Source organism: Orcinus orca, chromosome 16 (genome assembly GCF_937001465.1).
Source record: "Orcinus orca chromosome 16, mOrcOrc1.1, whole genome shotgun sequence".
NCBI lineage: Eukaryota > Metazoa > Chordata > Mammalia > Artiodactyla > Delphinidae > Orcinus > Orcinus orca.
This window is the reverse complement of record NC_064574.1, coordinates 22244691-22259248: the sequence shown is the minus strand read 5'-3', so window position 1 is coordinate 22259248 and position 14558 is coordinate 22244691. Positions and strand designations below refer to the sequence as shown.

Here is a 14558-nt window from a genome sequence, read left to right as displayed (position 1 = left end):
ATAACATTGTGTTAAAAAGAGAAAAGCAGGATACGAAATTGCATACACAATGTGAGCACTATTATATAAAGTTTTATATAAAGATAGGAGGAAGTTCAAAATATTAACAGAGACGGGGTCATGAGTTAATGGATGATTTTTATTTTTTCCCTATATCCTTAGTTTTTTCTAAGTTGCCATTAATAAATATTTAAAATAAAAACATAAGAGGGCAAGATTCTAATTTGGAGCCCCGAGGCTGGCAGTTCCCTAGCTGGCCTCTGGCCCTTTACTCTCTTTCCTTTCCTTTTGGTTCATCTTTTGACTAAAGCGGGTACATGTCTGTCTTCTCTACCAGCCTGTAAGATCTTCTGAGGGCCAAGATGAAGCCTTACACATCTTGGTATGAGGGACAACACCAGGGCAGCCTGGTGCAATATACAGGGATGGGGTTTGGTCAGAGGACTAAAGTCTTGCCTCCACATCCTATTAGCAACTCCTCTCATCCCATGTCACCTCATTTGAAAAAAAGGGATAAAGCATGTATACCTCATCTGCTTGCTGAGAGAGTTAAATGAGATGCATGGCACCAGCTATTATCATTTTTCTCATTGCCTGGAGTGTTGCATTGCATGAGATAGGTGTAAGTTTGTAAATTAAAACAACAAAAAGACTTGAGAGTTGCATGAAACCCTGGCCAAAATTCCTCCCCTGAAGGTTATCCTCTATCTGCTTATAGCCTCCAGTCTCCCCACACCCTCAATACCAGCTGTGTTCATTTACACTGAGCTAAGCATTGCTCCCCTAACTTTCTGCCATTTCAGTTTCCTCTGCTGGAAAAACAGAACCTTACAGTAGAGTCCACACCTGTCTCTAACAGATGCTGAAAAGATAAATGAAAATGCATTTGTAGAATGCTTGGATTTCTTGGAGGAAGGGACGTCAGATATATAAGGTGCTCTTACTGTGGTTAAAACAAAAAACCCATGTCAAACCAACATCAATCCAAACATTCCTTATAATGCCAAGTGTGTGGTGTGTACTTGATGAACGATAATTATAAGAATGATAAGGCTGTGCTTTTCTTTCTAGAGGAGGATTTGTTGTTTGAAATTCACCTACTGCGAAATGTTATCTGAGGGATGTGGATTTTGCTACCGGAAGAAAGATTTGATTCATTCAATCTGCTCCTAGCCAACATCAGCTAGAACCAGAAGATCCTAATCATGAAAGAACTGATTCAGTGACAATGCTAGAATTTCAAACAAGAATGGCAAATCTGGATTATGAGGGATCAAGATGCCTCTTCTTCACGGTTTCTAGGCTTGAGCAAGGGGTGCAGTTTATGAGAAGGATTGGGTTGGCTCAAGAGACAAAACTGAGAAGAAAAAGCCTGATAGATTTCTGATTAGAAAATTCTGTTCTTGGGGAGAATAACAACTCAACTCTGCATAAATCATTATTTGGGCCTTGTGATGCTTCCCTGCTATTTAGAAGGAATTTGTTGCAGTTAGTTGCACTGAACTACTATTTCCTGTTATCCTGGAGGTATTTCCTGTTATCCTGGAGGTATTGGCTTTAGTTCATCAGAGTCTCAGAGTAGAGTGCCAAAAAAAAAAAAAAAAAAAGAAATCTGCTCTATTCCAACCTAACAAACTAATTTGGGACTCAGTTTGATTTAGGATAGTTCTGAGACCACCAAGCTCATTATGACTTGGCATTTTATATTTGCAGAGGAGATTCTAATAATTTATTAATCCTTCCATGACCTGAAGCTCCAGATTGAGCTTGTGAATAAAACAATAGGCCAGAGCTTCAACTCGCCTGAACTCCCTTCTCCTTTATCGTATAAATTGGTAAGAAAAACACTGGAATCTACTCCTACCAATAAATAAAATAAATGGACAAAGCATGTGAAAAGATAATGGACATAAGAAAAAATTGTTAGGAAAGATGCATATAGAAAGATGTTCAACCTTTCTAGCAATCAAAGAAATGCAAAATAAAATCACGAGAACCATTTTAGTTTAGCAAGAAGTAAAACTGGTAATAGTCAATGTTGGCAAGCTTGTGGTGAAACCAATATTAATCCTGAACTGCAGAAGAGAAGGTGTAAATTGCCACAACCTTTCTGAAAGACAATTTGGCAAGCATAACATGATGTTCATATCCCTGACCTAGAAATCCCACTTCTGAGATTTATACAGAAATATGCAAAAAGAAGGAAAAGGTCACGTGCCTATAGAATCATGCACTGCAGCACTGTTTATTAGAGTGAAAAGCTAGAAGCAACCTAAACTTCCCACAAGGGAATGTATACTTAGTGGCAGCTATTAAAACATTAATTATGAAAACTCCATAGCAACATGAAGAGTTCCTTATTATATAACTAAATGCAAAAAGGGTATAATGCATTTAAACTGTGGCTGCAACCAAACAAAAACAGGTTTGCAATAGAAAAGGATGGAAAACGACTACACACAAAGAGAATGCTTACGTTAGCATGGCGGGGGTTATTTGTGACCTTTCTTATTTCCAAACTTTCTATCATGATGTTTCATTGTTTTTACAATAATCTGCTTCCAAAAGTAGAAAACAGCTGAGGCCAAAATAAATAATAGTTACCTTCTTCATTATCAAAACCCGAGACATTTCCATCTGCTACATCCTTTTCCTTGAGGTAGTTCAGCACAAACTGTTCAATGTCTTCGGCTGTTGTGGTATTCTCAAGTCCTTTCTCAAGACTTGCTGGTCTTTGGCTCAAATGACTTCCCTCTTCCCCTACACTTTGCTCTTGGAGTTGCCCGAGATGATCTGCGTCTGGGAACCACTGGGCTATAAATAAAGTGTTATAATGATCACCTTGGTCATTGACAACAGGCATTAGTACTTTCTAAGTAGAATAAGCTCTCTGCCATGGCCTGCATGGTGCCCACAGGAGCCAGTCCCTACCTGTCTCTCCAACCTCCTCTTCTAACCACTCCCGGCTGCCCAATGTGCCAGGTATCCTCCTGCCTTAGAACCTTTGCACATGCTGTTCTTACTATCTGGAATACTTTAACCTCCTATGTAACATCTGGTTAATTCCAACTCACTTTTCATGTTTCAATACAAATATACATTACCTAGTAAAGCCATTCCTTGACCCCTGTGCCCCCCCAGCCCAGCCCCGCCAATCTAACTTAGGTCTTTTATACGCTGTCTTATACAGCACCATGTTCTTTTCTTTCAACTCATCACAATTTGTAATTACTGTATTTACTTTGTATGTATTGTTTAGTGTCTGAATCTCTCATTAGACACTGTGTTCCATTGATCACCACTGGAAAGCCAATATGCCCAGCATGGAGTGGGTGCTCAAAATATATGCTGAATGAATAAATATGCTAGACTGGAGGAAAGCTACCAGTGACAAAATTCTGAGTGCAGGATACACTGCTCATTAGCGGAAGAAAGACTCTGCAGAGCCTTGAGAACGGACACAGTCTCACATAGATATCTGATATAAAATGCTTCAGAAGGCTGGCATTTTCTCTCCAAAGCTTTTCCTTTTTTAGTGATGCTCCAGTACTTCTGATGTGTCACCGCAGAATAAGCCTTAAACATTACAGAACCAGTGGTTTTCAAACTGTGTCTTGAGGAGCCCTAGGGCTCTGCAGAAATGTCTCAGGGTCACAACAGGGAGGGCACCCAGAGACAGCAGGTTAAAGGGTGGGAACAGAGTTTCTATGCCTTCTTTTACCAGCCCTGCTCTAATTTGAACTCTTTTTGTATACTGGGGTCCCCCAGGGCTTCATTTCAAAAAAGGCTCTTGATACTTAAAGAATGAATCAACAAGAAAACTCTATGGCCTGAATTTTTGCCCTCCTTTTGCAGACAGCAGGGGAGAAGTCTCTGATGACCTTTAGCACCTGCTAATCTCTTTTCTATCAAGGAGCATCTGCACAGAGCCACAGCAACAGCAGATGGGCTACGCCAGGGCCAGGCCACTGGGAGCAGCAGAGAGCAAATGCTGGATATGAGAGCGTTTGGTCCAGTACCTGGAGATTCCTACGTGAAGGGATCGATTATGCCATTTCTTCAGTGCCCAGACATAAATCTGTCCTTAATGTACTCGGAGGGACTGCATTCCCAATGGGTTAAAGCCAGGGCCCAGCATTTACACTGCTAAAAGTAGACATGCTGCAAAGATTATTTTCTAGATTTAAGGCAAAGCAGCTCGACCTCACTCTTAATGCAAATTAAACTGTAATAAGGTGCACTTTTTCTCCTACTGGATTAGCAAAGATCAAAAAGCTAGGTAACATACAGTGTGGGTGACGGGGTGGCAAAATTGGCGCTCTCTTACATTGCTGATGGGAGTTTAAACTGGTGCAACCTCTTCACGGAGCAATTTGAAACTCTTTATCTATCACAGATTTAAATGTAATACCCTCTAAGCCAGCAACTGTCTTAGGAATATACTCTACTGGTATACTCAGACATGTCCATGACCTACAGAGAGTACACTACAGCATTTTGGGGGTGGAGGGGGGCAAAAGACTGGAAACAACCAAAATGTCCACCAAGAAAGGGCTGCTTAAATTATGGTGCAGCCACACAATAGAACATTATGTGTCCAGAAAAACACGGCCTTGCATGTGTGGATGTGGCACAATCTCCGAATGCTGAGGTATGTGGTATGGATGCTTTCTCATTTTCAAAGCTACCCAACTTTTTTGTTGTTATGAATAATCACTGGATCAGTAGGTGGTGCTAAGTAGTAATTTAACTGATGGTTCTTGCCTTCACTGTGGAACCTAATGCTTTTTTAGTCAATGCCTGTGAAACACTGTGTATGTGGTAACTCAATTTCCTAAAAGACATAGTGGGTTCTTTTAAAACCTTTTGGAAGTTCTCTGAGACCACACTTCCACTCCCATCTTAAAAGAGTGACCATCAGTTAGACAATTCGAATGACAAGAGGAAACGCCAGCAGGCAGTGCTACTTTGATTTGTGTGAGACCGATCCACTCCCCAGGACTGCTTACCATTCAAAATGCAAGTGTGGTCTGGGTTATTTCAAAACTTTCAGAAAAGCTATCCCCACTTCTGCTGGTTTTCCTAGGATGCTCTCAAGTCAAGCTTAACCATCCTCATTTTCCTCTCTGCAATTTAGAGAAAAGGTGCTACACAGGATTCCTCTTCAGAGATGACCAAAGACACTGGCAATCCAAGGCAATTCAATTTTCATGGCCCAAATGGAGATATCTCCTGAGAGGATATATTTAATAGGCCTTTTGTTAATATATATTTTAAAACTCAAACTGACATGTAGTAGAGTTCCTCAAAACACTAAGGATGGAAGCCTGGGGTATATTTGGGCCATGGAAGCCACTCATAGTCTAAAATCTATAAGCAGTAAGCCAGTCTTAGGAGCGTTTCCATGTTCTTCTTGGTCACCACTGCCATCCCAGTGACTAGTCCAGCACACAGGCTTCCGAGTGGTTGCAAAATACAACCCCCACTCCTTCCCTTGGTCTACAAGGCCCCGTGGGATTCATCCTCACCCAGCCTTCCAATTTCATCTTGTGTCACTGTCTCCACAATGATCTCTTCTCCATTCTCCAAAGACCCCAAGCCCTTTCTTCCCTCCAGGCCTTTGCACCTGCTGTTCCCTTTGCCTGAATGTTCTTAAAAAACATAAAAATGATGTGACAGCTCCATATGTACTGATGGGCCCTTCTCAGCCTTCAGGTCTCAGCTCTAATGCCGTTTCCTCAGAAAGCAAGTGCCATGATCAAGTCCCCTGACCACTCTGCTACTGTCCTTTTGCCCTCCTGCAGTAGCAGGAAAGCTCCTTGAGTTTATTCATCTTCTTCACTGCTGAATCCTGATTACTTAGCACAGTGTCTAACATACTGCAGGTAAGCTTTACTGAATGAATAAAAGAATATGTACACTGCATGTGAACGTTCATGAATGAATGAATGAACACTGGAAGTGGTATCAGCTACAGGGCAGAGAACTGTCCCTGTTCAGTCACCTTCCTTGAGAAACTTTCTTACATGGTCTTAGCTTTTTCAGCTGACAAAATGAGGTCAGTGACCTTTCCACCTACTTTGGCGGCTATTAGAAGTACTGAAATAAATACTGGAGGTATGCTCTTTGGATAAAAGGAACTCATGTATATAGCTCATATATATATATATATATATATATTTTTTTTTCATTCGAAGATTGACTATCCAGTGAAGGGATTCTCTTCCTTATAGTCCAAAACTTTGCCATTTTAATGGTGGGTTAACACCTCCAACAGACACCCAACAGGGTGAAAGGGAAGTAGAGAAATTCAAACCACCTCATACAATTAAAAGGTTAAAAGAAAGTTTCTAGACCTGCTCTGTCCATCATGGTAGTCACTAGCTAGCTACATGTGGCTATTTAAATAAAAATAAAAAATTCAGTTCCTCAGCTGCACTAGCCACGTGTAGTTATTATATTGGACAGAACAGATATAGAACAGTTCCATCATCACAGAAAGGTCTATTGGACAGTACTGTTCTAGATTATCTGTGGACTGAATAATTTAAGTTAGCCCTGTTCTCCATTAGCATAGACACTGCTAACTCTAAATATTGTCAGAAACAGTCTGGTATATTGAAAAGAACAAAATTGTCATAAATCCTGACTTTCCTCCTTATTGTGTGACCTTGGCTAAGTAGGAGCTCACTGAGCCTTAGTTTTCCTTACCTGCAAAATAATGTTTACATTTAGTCTGCAGGGTTTATGTCCCTGGGACAGAGCAGGGGTTCAATAGATGGTAGAGATTATTAAAAGTATAAAAACATAAGCAATGGAACTCTACCGTAACATGTGGGACCAGACAGACACCTAGTCAAATAACGTCCTCCATAGCATAACCCCAACCAAAGAAAAAAACAGTTAGATGAACAAGGATACTAGTCCTTCCCTCCAATCAGCATTAAAAAAGGGCTCTCAATGTACCTAATGCTGTCAGCAGGGCATGCAGTACACTGACAAAGGAAGTTGTTCTCTTATCATAAAATTGGTCCAGGGTAGCCAAGACATCTTGAACCACATCTGCCACCAAAGGGAGCAGGCTAGCATCTGAGTTCTGTAGCATGACTTCCAAGACCTTCGGGGTATGCGGGTGGAGAGATAGATGACGCAGATTTAAAGAGATCCCATTTACCAAATAGTCTGAATTCTGATTGATCAGCTGCTGCAGGGAGTCGTAGCCACAAGCCTGGCAAATGTCCATCATGGTACTGATGGCCGCCTGACTGATAAGCAAGGTTTGGTCTCCAGCTTTCTCCAGGACTGGATAGAGGGCTGACATCAAGAGCAAACGGAAGTCTTTCCCTAGTGCGTGTGCAAAGTGGCCAATCCCTTCCAACTGGATGCATATTTGCCAGATGTTGCTGTTCATGGAGCAGATCGTGGGACTTGGCTTTGAGAAGGTGGGAGAAGAGGTAGCCTGGCAGGTGTGTGCACCAGAAGTGAGGGCCTGAATGCCTGACTGCATCATCGTCAGCTCCTCTCCCACCTCTTCAGCTTCCAGGCAAGTGACCAAATACCAGTTTTCTTGGCTTGTGTATTCTTCAAGTATTGATGTCACGATCTCCCTCAGTTCCTCTGGGTTTGTTTTAATGTGTTTTTCATGAACATTCTCTACCCCTAACCCAGCAGCCCCTACAACCAGTTCATTTAGGATCATGGCGGCCTGCTTCCGGTAAACCACAGACTCGTGGTACAGTTCCATAAAGGGATCCACGAGCAAGTAGAGGTTCCCATAGAAACCAAGAAGCTGACAAACCTGCCTCAAGAGCAGGAAAACCCTCTCGTCATTGAAGAAGCGAAAATATCTCCTCTGCATTTGAGCCCACGGCCGGGAGGCGGAAGTCTCTGGAGAAGTGCTCAGATGCTCAGAGTTCCAATGCCGCTCTTCAACGATTTTGACGTCGGCCACATCTAATTCCAGAACTTGGATAAGCGCTTTGGAAAGGCGCTGGAGATGGGCCACAGAGTTGAGGACAAAGTTCACTTTGGGGCCCAAGAGTTTCAGGTACCCGAGTAACAAGGAGAGAGTAGACAATCTGCCCTGATCGTCTTGGGAGTTCATCAGGCGGGGAAGGGACGTGGCAAGGGAGTGCAGGTTTTCTGACAAGATGTCAGCAAAGGCTCTGCTGCCCACCACGACTTTCTCATCTGCAAAACGTCTCAGAATTTTATTGCATTGGGCTTGGACGTCAGGACTCTCATCATTTACCAGACTCACCAGAGCCTTCAGAAGGGGACCAGCCGATTCGACCAGTGACTGACTGCACTTCAAGAGAAGGGCCTCGACAAAGTCTATCACTTCCAGCCTCACCTTCCAGTGTGGGTGAACTGAAACGCACTCAGTTATCTTTTTAATAAGGACAGTCAACCTGTCGCCGGTATTTTTTACCCAATTGGCTTCCCTGTGAACCAACAGCTCCGCTACTCTGTGCTCCACGGCAGGCTTTTCTCGGACCTCTGAGACTCTTCTGAGCTGTTCATCAGCCATAATGAAGCTCACTGTCTTGTAAAAGACCTTTAGGGAAGACACGACAATGCTGTGCCCTTGTTTAAAGTCTCCTGTGATGATCCTGGTCAGTGTAGTTGAGAGGCCAGGTAAAAAAGAAGCAAACAAATCCCCCAGCTGCTTTTGCTCAAGTTCATCCAAGGACCTTGGATGGTCTTGACACTCACATTGAAAGAGTAGAACCTGTAAACATTTTAAGGCAGCCATTTTAATTTGTTTTGATTTCTCCTGTTCTGCTAGGCCTAACAATAAAGATACAGCAAATCCTAAACGAGGCAGAATGGAGGGCTCATAAATAGTCAGAATGATGTCCCCATAAGCCGAGTGCATTAATGCACTGAGGCCCTGGATCACAGCCAATTTCAACTCCTCTGACACAGCTGCAGGTTTCTGAGAGTTGGGTGAATACAGGCAAGCAGAGAGTTCTGAAAAGAGTTCCTGGAGAAGTTCTTGTTCCTTCACACACGTTGAAGAGAGGACAAGGGTGATGCATTCCACCACACTCTGGATCAAGTGCTCTCTTTTGGGGCCCGGGGTCTTCAGGGTAAATCGCAAAGGGAAGAGGATGTACTGCTGAAGTTCCTGAAGGGCAGAGTCACTCACGACTTGTAACTGTGCCTGCAGACACTCCACATTCTCCACTGTCTGGGTCTTTGTGAGCTGAACACAGATGGGACGCAAGACGCCAAAGGCCTCCTCTGGAGTATCAAAAACCGCCATTGTGCAAGAGGCTTCCTCTCACTGAGCAAACACCCTGCAGGCTGGAGGGAGGAGACTTTTCAGTAAAGAAGGCCAAGCTCAAAGAAAATACAAAGTGAACTTGCACTCATTCATTCAACAGACATTCAGTGGGGGCTTATGTACCAGTCACTCCACACAGTGCTAGGGGAGCAATGGAACGGAAAAGAGCCGGTTCCTAGTCTTAGGGAGCTCCCAGTCCAGGGAGGGAAGCAGATGTACAGTTACAACACAGTCTCTTAAGAATTAGGCTAGGCCTGTGCTTGTGGTCCTACGTGAGTATAGAAGACGTATGCGTCATAACACTCAGAAAGCCAGGGTGGGTTTCACAGGAGGAAGATGCTTGAGCCAAGACTCCAGGGAGGAGTGAATTGGAACCTGTGGGCTATTCTAAGGAGTATGGATTTTAACCTGTGATAGTGATGGAGAACCACTGAAGGTTTTGTCTTTTTTAACTTGAGGTATAATATACATAGAGCGAAAGGCAATAGTCTTAACATAGCAGCTCAGTGAATTTTAATGTACGCAGAGACTCACAGAACCACTACCCAAAATAAGATATATAATATTTCCAGCACCCTGGAGGGCTCCCTCATGCCCCTTTGCAATCAATTCCTATTTCCCCTGCCCAGAGGTAACCATTACTCTGACTTTTATCAGCCTGGACTAATTTTGCCTGTTCTTGTCATGGAGAGATTTCAAGCAGAGGTGATAGGAACAACTTTATGCATTGAAAAGACCCCCTGGCAGCCAGTAATACAGGAGAAGACTCAGAGCTGGGTGAGACTGAAAGCAAAACAAAATGAAAGGGAGTGGCCAGAGAAATGGGAAAACCAGGAGCACACACTATCACAGAGACCATGGGAGAAGAGAGATTTGAGCAGGATGGAGAGGTGGATGGCAGGCAGGCAGTGAAAGGAGACAGGTTTATAGGTAAGTGAAGGAGCTGTGTGACTTTACACATGGGCTATCAGCCCATGACTTTGCATTTCCCCTCACAGAGAAGAGGCTCTTTTCTCTGTGAGGGGAAATGCAAAGTCATGGACTGATAGCGAATAAGAAGGCGGGTAAACAGAGGGCTTGAGGAGAGAAATAAAATTCTCAAATATTCCCTTTGGGGAAGCAGAGCATGCTGGGAAGACACAAAAGTATGGCCCAAGGGTACTGAGGACTGAGTTGAAGCTGGAGACCATTAAACATGCACAACTGTAAAACGCTGGTACCGGATGGAGGCTTAGAGATCACCTAGTCTGGTGGTGTCTCCTTCTCTCTCTCTGTCTCAGCTCTATTTGCTGGGGGCTTCTGAACAGATGATGACAAGAAAGTGTCCGCTGCTTCTCGCTGTCCCCAGTAGTGCTGGCAGGCAAGTGGTGCCTGGTGGGTGTGGGCAAGACCTGCTCAGCCCAGAGAGAGAGCTGGTGCTGGATATCCTCCATGGGTCAGGAGAGGGCTCCAGGGCAACAATCAGGCTCTCATACCCGGGACAGAGTCTGGTCCACAGAACTCCATGAGAGGAAAGGCAATGCTGTTCTGTGAGGTTCCTTGGGGGGATATCTCCTGGTCTGTGACCCTCAAGAAGCCAGGGAAGGGAAGAAGCTCAAATTTTCCCTATTCCAGACTAGCAAAATGCCAGGTGTGGAGGCCAGAAAGCTGGGCCAGGGACTACTGACACCCTATCAGCACCAGCTCACACACTGATGACCCCGAGGCTACTGTGCCACCCCTTGCCCAAGGTACTAGTATTTAGAACAACAGAAGCAAAGGAAGTAACCACTTAATGGGACCCAACAGTCAGGAGCAGGAAATGCAAATATAGCACCCTTGAGGTGGTGAACCTTAGTTTAACAGAAATGCTAAAGGAGACAGACAAGAATATGAAAAATAATTAAGACCAATAAGGAAATTCAATTACAAGACAAAAGATATTTCTTAGAATTTAAAAACATGTCTTTCCACACTAAAAAAGCTCAATTGATTAAAAAAAAAAGGCGGTTAATTGCTGAGATCCAATTAGTGGCTGGGAAGATCAAGTAGAGCTATCTTAAAACTCTGAGCAAAAATACAAAGAGATGGAAAATGTGAGACTTGGAGCACAGATCTGGGAGAATCCACATATAAATAGCTGGGAATTCTGGAAGGAAAAAAAGGAACAGATGGAGGAGCTAAAACAAATAAATAACTGAAACATTTCTCTGAGCTGCAAAAGTATTTATCTGGAGATTGAAAAGACTGAAGGATACACACGTAGTCAAATTGTGGTAAAATTCCTGTACACTAAAAGATAAACGGAAAAGAAAATCACATATGTCTTCAGGAAGAAACAACAAATAACTTACAAAGGAAAAAGACCGGCTTTGGACTTCTCATTTGCAATAGAAGACAGTGGAAGAGCATCTACTGACTGCAAATAAAGGATTGTGGCCCCCAAACCCTACTTACAGCAAAGATATTCAGCTGTCAGGGTGAAGAGCCATATGTGAGGATTCAGAGAGGGTAGCGCCACATGTCCTACCAGAGGACTCCATTCAAACAAGAAGTGACTCGAAACAGACCTAAAATGGGAAGATGAATGAAGAAGGAAACGTTGCTGAGTAACTTTTTTTTCTTTTAGCATGGAAAACTTTCTTCAAATAAAACGTTTAAGTGGAAGCCCAGCACGTAAAACAGATAAAATCAGAGGGTCTGGTTAAAGCTGGGGTGAAGGCGATGGCCAGGGGCTCTGCATCTCTCTTATTTATCTCAGGAGTTTCAAGACAATAACCTGGGGTCCCCTGAACTATGTTCTCAGATTATATGACAAAAACTGTAATACAGCAAGTGAGGTGAGAACACAACCTGTGCCAAACTGAACTTATCCGCTTTCTTCTGTATTCCCTTTGTGATTTATGGTCCTCACCTGGGCTAGACGCCTTAGCCTCTCTGCTTTCTTTCACCTCCCTCTTAATTCCACTGTTCCCTAAATTTCATCAGTTCTACCCCTTCAACATCTTTCAAAGCTGTTGAGGATGATAATCATCTATTTGATATTGGACTGACCGTAATGGTTTCTTCTCTGGCCACCCTTGCCCTGTGTGCTTGCCCTTCTTGAATCCATATTTCACACTGACATGTAAGTAATTTTTTTAAAACAAAAATCTGGATCACTCTTTTCCATGTTTAAAATCCTTCACCTGCTCTTTGTAGCCTGCCTAAAGTACAGACACCTTTCTACCATGGCATACAGGGCCCTGCACCATCAGGCCCCTGCCTGTCTCATCAACCTCATTTCGCACTGCTTCACCCCTTGAACTTGAAACTGCAACCATGTGAAATTATAAAACTTGCAATTTCCTAAACAGGTAGTGCTATTTCATATTCTCCTCCTTTCTCCTACCACTGTACACACTGCTATTACAGTATTTAGCATGCCGAATTATTTTGTATATGCCTGTTTTACCTACTTTAGACTGGGCAATCCTACACCTAGAACCTACAAGGGCATCTGGTATATGATAAGCAGTCAGAAACATCTGTACAGATTCTCCTTTCAAGTAGGATACAGTAGGGTATGGCAGGCCAATACTCCTGGTGACAACTAGAGAAACTAGATAAATTATAAAAAGCGTTTCTTAAAGCATCAAATAGTTGCAGAAGCAACAAAGACCAGATGAACTAATACTCTAGTGAAGGATGAAAGTTCACAGTGAGTCAACAATCAATAGTTGGGTTTTTTTGTTTGTTTGTTTGTTTTCCATTTGCTGATCCCGGACATGGCTCAGGATTACGAAGAGGCCCAGGCTGAGGGCTGTCACTGAGGAAAAAGAAACCACGACGCTTTTAATGTGGTCATATAGGACTGGAGTCCTATATGCAAAACCGTAGTCTTCAGGGATCTCAAAATACATGACTTCTGAGAGAAGGCCACTGCTGGGAGACAAATGGCTGAGAAATGTCCAAACAAATGAAAGAGATCAACCCACAGATTCAAGAAGCTCAGCAAAGCCCAAGTTGACAATACAAAGAGAAACACACACAGACACATCATAGTCAAACTGCTGAAAAACCAAAAGTATGGAGAAAAATCTTAAAAGTAATGCAGCAACAGAAGTGACAGGCAACTTCTCTAAAGAAATGATGAAATCCAGAAAACAACAGAATGACATCTTTGAAGTGTGAAAGGAAAGTAACTGCCAGCCTTGAATTTTACACCCTATAAAACTCTTTCACAACTGAAGGTAAAATGCAAGACAATAATGCACAAAAGGTGCATGGATAGTATAAAAGGAGTTAAGTGTATTAAGAGTCTAGCAGTATCAGGAAGTGATAAAAAAAATCTGTATTAGATTGTCAAGAATGCATGTTGAAATCTATAGGGTAAACTCCAAAAGAGCTATAAAAGTTCAGACAGTAGTAAAAATGGGATAATTAGTACTTCTGATTGATCCAAAAGGTGAAAAATGAGAAAAAGGGAAGCAAAACTGGTGGGTCAAACAGAAAACAAATACTTAATAAGATGGTGGACAGAAGCCCAATTGAAACACTGATTACATGAATTCAGAGTTTCTCAACAGTGGCACTACTGACATTTTGGGCTGGATAATTTGTTGGTGGAGAGCTGTTCTGTGCATTGTCAGATATTTAGCAGCATCTTTGGCCTCTGTCCCCAACATGCCAGTAGCACTCCCCCAAGAGTACCAACCAAAAACGTCTCCAGATACTGCCAAATGTCCTGTGTAGGGCAAAAATCGCCCTGGATAAGAACCGCTGGTATAGAATCAACATAATCCCAATCAAAACCCCAGCAGCATTTTTATAGAAAGTTATAAGACGACTCTAAAATTGATATGGGAATGCAAACAACCTAGAATAGCAAAGACAATCTTGAAGAAGAGGAATTAAATTGGTAAATTTTGGTGGTGAAGTTTTACACTATCTGATTTCAAGATTTACTGTAAAGATACAATAATTAAAGGGCAAAAAGAAAAACAAACAGATTAGTGGAACTGAATAGAGTCCAGAAATAGTCCCCATATATACAACAGAGACTCCATATATAGACTCACATACCTGACAAAGTTGACACTGAAATCAACTGGGAAAGAATGGTCTTTTCAATTAAAGGTACTGTGCCACCTGGCTATCCATATGAAAAAATATATAGGTCTTGATTACATCTCATACTAGATTTAAACATGGAATGTCAAATAACAAAGCTTTCTGAAGAAAACAAAGAACGTCTTTGTAATCTTGGAGTAGCCAAAGATTTCTTAAACAGAACACAGAAAAGAGCTAA

The 14558-nt window shown here is 42.5% G+C and overlaps 1 protein-coding gene across 7 annotated transcripts in view; it reads right to left on the bottom strand.

Annotated features, from left to right (window-relative positions):
* Positions 1 to 14558, bottom strand: part of TTI1 (TELO2 interacting protein 1) — a 55807-nt gene that overhangs the window by 32332 nt on the left and 8917 nt on the right. For 4 of the 7 annotated variants that reach the window (XM_033433704.2, XM_033433706.2, XM_049699991.1 and 1 more), the window contains 3 exons: positions 11726 to 11838; positions 6967 to 9309; positions 2605 to 2814 (listed from right to left, as the gene is read on the bottom strand). In XM_033433704.2, the coding sequence (XP_033289595.1) occupies positions 2605 to 2814; positions 6967 to 9268 (2512 nt within the window). In that variant the 5' untranslated portion in view covers positions 9269 to 9309; positions 11726 to 11838. The remainder of the gene's footprint in view (positions 1 to 2604; positions 2815 to 6966; positions 9310 to 11725; positions 11839 to 14558) is intronic. The other 3 variants (XM_004272832.4, XM_033433708.2, XM_049699989.1) reach the window with 1 other exon arrangement.